At 38.9% G+C, this 10,637-nt stretch overlaps 1 protein-coding gene across 4 annotated transcripts in view; it reads right to left on the bottom strand.

Moving 5' to 3' along the window:
• Positions 1-10,637, bottom strand: part of EBF1 (EBF transcription factor 1) — a 496,283-nt gene that overhangs the window by 103,714 nt on the left and 381,932 nt on the right. For 2 of the 4 annotated variants that reach the window (XM_042449790.1, XM_042449793.1), the window contains exon 9: positions 10,461-10,594. In XM_042449790.1, coding sequence (XP_042305724.1) covers positions 10,461-10,594 — 134 coding nt within the window. The remainder of the gene's footprint in view (positions 1-10,460; positions 10,595-10,637) is intronic. The other 2 variants (XM_042449791.1, XM_042449792.1) reach the window with 1 other exon arrangement.

The raw sequence follows: 10,637 nt of genomic DNA, 5'->3' as shown, positions 1-10,637 counted from the left end.
CTGAGAGCCTTTAGGGCTGAAAGGTGAGGTATAAATACCATAAATCATCATCATCATCATCATCATCATCATCATCATCATCATCATCATCATCTGCATTGGAACTAGTTGAGATATTTTTATCTCCAAGCTTTCCATCTCTGTCTTTTGCTCATCAGCTGTGAATTTATTTAGTTCATGAGTATTAAATATATACCGGATTACATACTCATTATAATTGTGCCACCAGATTGCCAATTAATAATATAGAATGGTCACCACTGGGGATTCAACTGGTTGGAAACTAGGGCTCAATCTGTACCTTACAAATAATGCAGCATGACACTACTTTAACTGCCATGCTTCAGTGCTATAGAATTTTGGGAACTGTAGTTTTATGAGATATTTAGTCTTCTCTCTCAGAGAGCTCTGGTGCCACAACAAAGTAAAAATCCCAGGATTCCGTCATATGGAGTCATGACAGTTAAGGTAGTGTCGAACTACATTATTTCTGCAGTGCGAATCTCAGCCTAGGGTTTCAAGATCTCAGGGCCTGGCCTTGAATCACCAGTTTTCTTAGGACATCTCCAGGTGGAAGACGAGTACAAATTCTCCAGTTTTGATGTTCTCATTGCTGGGCTGTGTAGACATCTCCAGCTTATCTAGTAGGCAAGTTGCTTGTTACAATGTACAAGGCTTAATTAATTGGTTGCTGCAACTTGCAAAGACTCTCTAGGGTGGTCTATGTATTTACTTAGCTTCCTCCTTCCTTGCCAGTTATTGTAGCAACACCAGAGCTCACCCTCTGCTCTGATTCACATCTATCTTGAAACATTAAATGTTCCTTATCCTTTCTCCCTAATTAAGCGAGAAAACAGAATCCCGTCATGTCACCTCCATGTGGGAACAGCCTCTTTAATGAAGATTTCTATTTGGAAAATATATTGTGCCTGTGTCTGTGTATTTCTGTGTGTGTTTGAATGACAAGCTCTAAGTAACTCACCAGGGCCATCCCAAGGTCAATATCTGTCCCTGAAATTTCAAGACCTGGGATAAACCTGAACTAGGAACCCTACTGGAAACTTCCTCCCTCATGAAAAAACTGATAGCAAATGTGTAGTTGCTCAGTCATAAACAAACAAACAAACAAACACACACACACACACACACACACACCTTTTAAAAAGTTTTAAGAAGATAATAAGTTGCATAAATATTTAGGTGCAGGAGGGCATTTTGTACTCTTCACAGCATTTATTTTGCTACATCTCCTGTGGTTCAATGAACTATCCTTCTGCTATAACACTTCCCCCAGGTAGTCCCACCAGTTCCTCTAACAAGTCTCTAGTGATCTCCACTGGACTGTCCTCTCCGCTGCTGCAGTCATTTTCCACCAGTGATAAACAGGCAGGTGAAGATACCAGAAGCCTGCTCCTGCTGTAGCTGGATTTTACTCTACTATAGGACTAACAGCATGTGAGCAGGAATCAAGAAAGGGAGACAGGCAAATGAAGACAACATTCGGCTTGTGGGAAAGGTTTCTGTGTTGTTTTGTTTTAAGGGCATGACTTTTAATGTAGCTATTGCCATCTATAATGTTAAAAGGTGCTCTGGGAACAATGTTGGGATATGTCTTCTAAATAAATCAGTAAACACATTTCTTCAGACATGCTCAAAATGAGAAGCTGAAGCTCAGTCTAAATTTAGCAGTCTAGCACCTCTCTCTTTTGGGATTTTTAAGTAAACTCTTTTAACATGGCATTCCTATCATCTGTTTCACATAATATTTCTCAAACCAGCTGGGACATGACATTGATTAAAAGCTGAACTATAGAGCTTAAAGACAGCAGGACATATATGCCTTCCACCATTTTAAAATCCTCAATATATTGGCCTTGGCATCTGAAACAACATGCCAGTTTTTACAAATTGCAGTTCTATTCTAATTATTTTTGTACTTTGTACTATTACATCATTCTATGGAGCTATTATTATATATGCTTCATATCTAAAAACATTTATTGTTATGACACACTATCTAGTTATGAACGTGTTAATCAAGTTGTCAGAAATCACTGCAAAAAGAGCTATGGATTAACAGAATCACCACTGTGTTGAATGAAGCTTTGTTATGTAATATGTGTAATGCATAGAATTGTCCTTTCCAGAGCAAATTCTTTTCTTGGAGTCTTGCCACAGACTGACTTGAAGTTTTCTTTTCTTTTTGTTTTTTCCAGAGAAACCACACAGCCTTTCATTTTGGATGACTTTAGACTGTGAGGTTGAAGTTCTTCACTAAGTTGAGGATTTGTGCTTTATTTGGTTTTTCATTATCTGGATATTCTATATGTAGATATATTTTTGTAACATCACCTTCACTCTATGGATGATGAAGGCTCTGGTATTAAATACAAAGGAATGCATAAGCAATGACTACAGCTGGACTCATCAGGAAGAAATTCTTTATCCACATGAGCACCATGAAGCAAAGACGTGTGTGCATGCATGCCTGGGCAAATGTGTGCATGTATGCATATGTATCCCCTGTGTCTTAGGGAATAACTGGCACATGCCTGAGTCTTTAAAAGAGTAAAAAAGCAAAAAAAATGTAATATATCTGTATGGCTCATGGATAAACTTTTAGTTTCTTGAGGGATGTTTCAGTGTTTTAAAGTGGTTGGTTATCTTAATTTTTAAACTGAAAATTGCTTTTTAATATGTATATATTGTTTTGTATATTATATTTTTCCATTTGTTGATGTGCTTCCTCATTAACAATGTTGTTTTTGTGCTTTACCCATGCTTCAAGTTTTGTTTCTTCTTTTTAATTGTTTAATATAGTCAGCAGACTGATTCAATAAAGATTTGCTTACTTACTCGCTGTACAGTTAATCTATCTCTGTGTTCTTATTTACTACATTTGATGTCACACCTTTTCCCCACTGAATACAAAGACACATATGGGGTCCCTAGACAATGTGCCATTCCAGTACAGGTGAGACCCAAACCTGCTTAAGTTTATAAATGCTGATACATCATGTGGCTTCAGATCATGCACTTTTCAGGTTGCCCCAAGTTTCTCTAGTTCAGGCTATCCTACAGACAACATATTGGCTGAGATATAGAAAATGTCTAAATTCAAATTTTACTTCACCCACAAAGTGAAATAATGGCTTGGAGCAAGCCACTGTTTTTGCAAGTTTGGTTCTTTACCCAGAATACTGGAATAACTGAGATCTACAGTCTCTGTTTAGGATCCATCTGTAAAATTCCACTGTTATAAAACTCCTGTATTAGGATAAACTAGTTTTAATCAACATTATTACTGTTGAGATTATGTATTATGGATTTTATTAAATGTAATTGTATGTTTTTATCAGGTTGTAATCCCGCCTCGATCTGAAAGGGAAATATAAATTATTATTATTATTATTATTATTATTATTATTATTATTATTACTAATACACCAGAAAACTGGAAAATGCAGAGCACTTCCAAGCCAGCTTCCTAATTAGCAGACAGGTGGAATTTGGGACAGATATGGACATGGTGATCCCAGCTTCAGAGATGTTACACATGTTTTTGACTTTACTGGTTCCTTTTAGTCACCATAACTTTTATCCTGGTTATTTCTTTCTTAGATACAAACTACCCACCTGCTTCTCTCACTAGTTTGGGTGTAATGTTTAGCAATATGTCAATGAGCCTCGGTGACTGTTCTTGTTTTCCTCTCTTTCTCTAGCACATTTGTAAGGAGAAGATGGTAACTATCTGTTTTAAAACTAACAAAGTTCTATGTTGCTTTGCCCAAATTTAGAGGATTCTGGTTCCCTTAAAAGCAGAAGTGAAAGCTTTTTATCTAAGAGGATGAGAGAGGAAAGAGGAACACAAGAGTCTGAAATACTAAAAATAATTTAATATTATATCCAAAAAGGCCTGCTTTCTTTCTGTGTTTCTTTCATGCTACTTCTCTTTTTTTCTCATGCTGTTTCCTTTCTGACACTGAAGGCTGAACTAGATGTAATATTTTGCCACTCTGCTGCTAAACAGCTGGTGCATGTGGATCAGGGCCATGGTAGGTAGGGGCAATTTCCTGCTATGATCCCAGGTGGGATACCCCTGTCACCATGCTAGCTATTTTCATTGCAAGGAAACCTTCCTCAATGGGAACAGTAGTTTGCCCACAGTATCTGGTACCCACAGGCATCTTGCTTCTGAATCTGGATAAAATTGCATCTGATAGCCCTTAATAGATATATCCTCCCTGAATTTGTTTATAATTTTTAAAAAGTCATCTAAGTCAACATTCATTTCCACATCTTATGGCAAAGAATTCCACTTTTTCGTTCAGTAGCAACAACAACAATATTGCAATCAAATCATAAACAATTTTAAAAAAATAATAACAAGATTAGAGAAAGAGTGGGGAAATTTTAACTAAAATTAAAATTCAGCACACACACACACACACACACACACACACACACACACACACACCAGGACAATACTAACAAGATTAATTAATAAACAAGTAAGCTTCCAGATTTTAAATCATACAAGAACAACTAGTGGCCAGAGATATATCAGAGTTTTAACCTGAGTATTAAAATAATAAATTATTGGAAATGAAATTATTTCTTTATGATTTTATAATTGGTACAAAACATAGAGTATTGTTGTTTGTGTATGAATTGCATAATTCAACCAAATAAGCCATAACCTGTTCTTTTCATTGTGTGTGTGTGTGTGGGGGGGGTGTTGTCTAGGAATTTCTGAAATCACTTTCATTGTGGCAGCTAAACATTAATTGAAAGCTCTGGCCTCAAGTATCTGTATTTCTACACCCAATTAATGTGACAAATTATGTTTCAGTGTACTTTCCTGAGAGAGAAAGGTTGTAATTATGTTAGAGTCTATAACTGAAATGTGTGTTTAAATAATAAGTACATGTTTCCAAAATCATTTTTAAATCTACATATTTAACATGCATCTCCTGTCCTCAAAGAGCTGTTCTAGCAAAACTACTATTTTCTACAATGATGCTCACACCAGTGAAGAGTTTAAAGAAATGGCTTGATAATCAGCTTCCATTTCATGCCTATAAATAGTTCATTTACAAAGCTTAAATACATGCAAAATAAATTAATATTATAATATTTATACTGCAGATTGCTAATAGTGTGCACATTACAGCAGATAGACTATTTCAGAAAATAACTCTTCAGACTTTGTCGCTAAGATATACATGTTAAATATTCTTCATATCCACCTCAAAACAAAACAAAAAACCAACAACAGCAATTGTGCTTTAAACTTTATTTAGCTGTACTGAACTGATTTTGGACTGTAATGAAAATTAAATGAAATCAAATTTAGCCTTTCCCCCTTAATAATAATAATAATAATAATAATAATAATAATAATAATAATAATTTGTATTCCACTTTTTCACAAAGGAATCAAAGCAGATTCCAACAGTATAAATAAAACATCAAACAATTAAAAATTACAATTTAAAAACCCCAAAACCCATTCCTCCCCCCAATCATAAAAGCAGTGATCGACCCATAAAAAGAGATTGAACATCAAAAAAATTAAAACTATCCAATAGGAATACCTTGAAATTTCGGGCAGATTAGCGGAAGAAATTAATCTTCCTCTAGAGGAGGGGGGGACAGGGGTGATGGTATCAAACAATTTTGGTATCCCTATCAATAGAGGTGTCAATAGAAGAGGAGGCAAGTCTAGTGGATCTAATGGATCTAACCTAGTCTGGGAAGGCCTGCTGCAAGAGATCCATCTTAATAGCCTTTTTAAAGGCTTCTAAGGTGGTAATATGGCGGATCTCATCTGGCAGGTCGTTCCAGAGCCTGGGAGCAGCTGATGAGAAGGTCCTCTGCATCACTGCTGAAAGTCTGGTCTTCTTAGGCTGTAGCAGATTCTTCCTAAAGGACCAAAGTGTGCGAGGAGGATTATATGGAAGTAGGCGTTCCCGCAAGTAATCAGGACCCAAGCCATGTAGGACTTTAAAGGTTAGAACCAACACCTTGTACCTTGCCCGCAAACTGATAGGCAGCCAGTGGAGATATTTTAGAACTGGTGTAATATGGGCAGTTCAGGATGTGCCCATGACCAGCCTGGCTGCCATATTTTGTACCGATTGAAGTTTCTGAACTTGGCACGAGGGTAGCCCCATGTAGAGTGCGTTGCAGAAGTCAAGTCAAGAGGTTACCAGCACATGTACTACTGTTTCAAGGTCTCCCTGCTCCAGAAAAGGGTGCAGCTGGCATATCAACAGAAGCTGATAGCAAGTACTCCTGACCATCGCATCCACCTGAGTCATTAGTTGAAGCAACGAGTCCAGGAGTACCCCCAAACTGCGGAAAGAGTCCTGTGACCCCATCCAGAACTGGCTGGCATAACTCCATTCCCGGATTAGGGGTCCATATTACAAGTACCTCCATCTTATCTGGAATCAATTTGAATTTATTTTCCCTTATCCAGTCCATTACCGCATTAAGACAGACATGCAGAGGAGAGATGCCATCTTTGCTCACTGCGGCAGTCTGAGACATAGAGAAATATATTTGGGTGTCATCAGCGAACTGATAACACCCCACCCCATGTCTCCGGATGATCTCGCCCAGCGGCTTCATGTAAATGTTAAACAGCATTGGAGATAGAATCGCGCCTTGAGGGACGGCCGACTTGAGCTCCCTCTTGGCCAAACAACTGTCCCCAAGCAACACCATCTGGAATCTGCCTGAGAGATAGGACCGGAACCACTGGAGTACAGTACCCCCGATTCCAAACTCTCACAGGCGTTCCAGAAGGATGCTATTCTCAATGGTATCGAAGGCCGCCGAGATGTCCAAGAGCACCAGCAGGGTCATACTTCCCCTGTCGGTATCCAGACGGAAATTATCGACTAAGGCGACCATGGCAGTCTCAACTCTGTAGCCCACCCTAAAACCAGTTTGAAATGGATCTAGAAAATCCATTTCTTCGAAGACGGCTTGGAGATGAATGGCGACTGCCCTCTCGATTACCTTGCCTAAGAATGGTAAAAGCAAGACTGGCCTGTAATTGTTTCTGCCCAGGGGTTCAAGGGAAGGCTTTTTTTAGCAGTGATTTAACCACAGCCTGTTTAAGGTAAGATGGAAGACAGCCTTCCCTAAAAAATGCATTTAGTATGTTTTTAACAGCATCTTGATGGTGTCTCCTCCCTGGATGGCCAGCCAAGATGGGCAAGGGTTGAGTGAGCAGGTCATCTTTTTCATACTACTAAGGAGCTTGTCCACATCCTCGGTACTGCTCGACTCAAATTGATCCAGAACAACATTATAGGCGGAGGCGCTGGATGCCTCTACTATCGCCTCTGTCATAATGCTGGCATCCAAGTCAGCTCTTATCTGAGAGATTTTGTCGGCGACATGGTTATTGAAAGCATCGCAGCAGGCTTTTGTTGGTTCTAATGAGTTCAGGGTGGGGGGCATTTGAGTCAAGTTGCTTACCACCCTGAACAGCTCTGCTGGACGAGACTTCGCAGATGCAAAAGATACAGAATAGAAAGACTTCTTAGCTGCATCTATAGCCACGCCATAGGATTTAAGAAAAACCCTATGGAGTGTCATATCAGGTATGAGTCGAGATTTCTGCCAACAGCGCTCTAATCATTGTCTAGCCTGCTTCATTATTTTGAGGTCTTGAGTATACCACAGATTGTGTTTGGGAAAGGACGCTTGGGAGTGATAGTGTCTATAGCTCTGGTAAGATCATTGTTCCAAGTATTAACCAGAACTTCAACAGAATTGCCAGCATTACCAACCATTAGACTTTCTAGGGCCTCTTGGAACCTAGTAGGTTCCATCAGCCTTTGAGGGTGGACCATTTTAATAGATCTCCCCCCCCTCCTACGGGGGGAATAGTGGCCTTCAGCCCGACCTTGACCAGGAAATGTTCTGTCCATGACAAAGCGGAGATATTAACTACCTCCGCCCATGGATATACCTGTTCCGTACAGAAGACCACACTGAAAGTATGATCTGAGCAATGCATGGGCTCAAAGACTATCTGGGAAAGGCCCATGATTGTCACGATGACCATGAACTCCCAAGCTGCACCAGATAGATTTGTTAAACTGACCTCGAGGGGAATGTTGAGATCACCCAGGACTATAAGCCTAGGTGACTCCAACAGCAGCTCCGAGACCAGTTGTGTCAGCTCGGCTAGGGAGTCTGTTAAGCAATGGGGTGGACAGTAAACCAACAGAATCCCCAGACTTTCCCTGGTCTTTAAGCTAAGGTACATACATTCGATGCGGTCGATCTTCCAGATAGGTATCATGGCCAAAGCATCTTACTCGATGACAACATTTTCAATAGCATTAAAATATGAGAAGGAAGGTATACTAGATATTACATATTTTGATAAAAAATGAGATGCTGATGTGGAAAGATACATATAGTTTCGTGTTGTTATTTTTAATTGAATTTTAAAGTCTTTTTTTTAAAAAAAATAAAAAATAAAAAGTGGCTGACAGTAATCCTCAAAGTAATATACCTTATTAGTAAAAGACTAAATATAATAATAACGTATTATTATTATTATTACATTTATATATCTTATTATATAATAGTATAAGAATACTTAATATAATAAGTAATCAAAGAACTTATTGACCATCTGCTTTGCACCATAGTCATCCATCCACTTTGTTTAAAGACCATCAAAGGAGAATCCACCTTCCTCCAAGGCAGTCTATTCTACTGTGGAACAGCTGTTACTGTCTGTAAGTTCTTCCTAACCTCCGTTCTTGTAGTTTGGATTCATTACTTCAATTTCTATTCTCTGAAGCATTCTCCAGGACAATAATCTCTTACGATTACAGCACCACAGAATTAGACATACAACCATATACTGAATCTGAACACTGATCCATCTATTCTAGTAATGTCTATCATGACAGAAATGGCCCTCCAGCTAGTCTTGTTCTCTGCCCTGATATCAGGGGGGAAATTTAAATGGAGATGCCAAGAGCTGAACTTAAAACTTCTTTGTGCAAAGCACCTGCATTAACAATGAGTTCTGGCTTCTCTTGCAGGTTCATTGTATGAAGCTCTCTCCACTCAGATATCAGAGGAAAATATAAAGACATAGCCATATAAATCTGGAAAACCAGCATGAAAAAGGCTCTTGTAGCACCTTTGAGACTAATTGAAAGAGAGAAGTTGGTAGCATGAGCTTTCATAGACTTCAGTCTACTTCCCCAGATGCATGACAACCTCATGCATCTGAGAAAGTAGGCTCAAGTCTATGGAAGTTTATGCTACCAGCTTCTTTTTTTTCAGTTAGGCCCGAGACAGATGGCCAAAAATGCCATCCTGGGGCCTATTTTAGGGCTCCAGAGGGCTGGGTGTCCACAGGCGTCCAGCCTTCTAGCAGAGCCAGAGCACCATCTTGCTGGTGCCCCACCCACACAGGGCACATGACGATGATGCATGGGCATCCGCATGCCCAAACAGAAGCAGTGGCATGAATGCACGCAAGCATCATTATGGCGCTTCTAAAAAGAAGCCACTTTAGGTGGCTTCTTTTTCAGGTGCGTGTTGGTGCCATGCTGTCAGGTTGGTGTGGTGCCAACAAGGGGCAAAAACGGGCAACATGAAGGTGACCGTCTGTATTGCCCCTTAGTCTCAAAGGTGCTACAAAATCCCTTTGCATAAATGATAAAAGGCTTTCCTTCTTTTAACTGTTTTCCAAATTTGGCCTAATGTTGTTATAAGGAGGATTCAAACAGGTGGCCTACCATCTGTATGTTGAGGTAGGGGATTATACCATCTTTAGTTCTATACATTTCAATTTCTTTTGAAATTTCCATTGTCCAATAATGTTTTGTGAAGTAGTTCCATTACAGTTAACACAACTAATCAGATAAATAATTTAAGCAAGTGTGTCACATAAGATGTCAAAGTCAGTATGGCCATACATTTTTCAGAAGTTTGTAAAAAAAGGCATACAGTGAAGAGCAACAGACAAAAAATTGAAAGCCACAATGAATTAGTAAAGAAATAGAATAATTCAGACATTGTTATATGGCTATAGAGGCATAAAGAGTATAAAGCCAGTGACTAGCTTAAAAATTGGTGTCTTATTTTTCAGAGCTTCCATATTTCACTATATTTATATATTTCATTGCTGATTGACACTTCATTTATTTAGGGGAGGTTCTTTATTATATGATTTACATGAGTTTCTGGAGATATTCTTTTAAAAATATTCATGACGAGAGTTCACAATGCAAATTGTGGAAAACAACACCAGATACATTTTCCAGGTGTCTCCAATGTCCAGTCTCTATAAAATAGTAGTTGCTGGAAAGTATTTCCATTGTTGTTACAATAGAATAGGGCCTAAAAGAAAGAAGACTTACTATAAACTAGACCATATTACTGGATATTAATGTGCAGACAACACCTACCTCACTCCAGACCAGCATGGTGCCGAATATGACCTGTAACCCATCAAAGAAATTGTCTCCTATGATGATGACAGTGGCACCTCCCGTAGTCCATCCTTCACTTGGACTGATGGCTTTGATACATGGTGTAGCTGCTTTCCAACACACATGAAAAAGAAGTATTCAGCTGTTAGAACA

Source organism: Sceloporus undulatus, chromosome 2, assembly GCF_019175285.1.
Source record: "Sceloporus undulatus isolate JIND9_A2432 ecotype Alabama chromosome 2, SceUnd_v1.1, whole genome shotgun sequence".
In the NCBI taxonomy this organism is placed as follows: domain Eukaryota; kingdom Metazoa; phylum Chordata; class Lepidosauria; order Squamata; family Phrynosomatidae; genus Sceloporus; species Sceloporus undulatus.
Note: the sequence above shows the minus strand (reverse complement) of the source record. Positions and strands in the feature narration are given on the sequence as shown.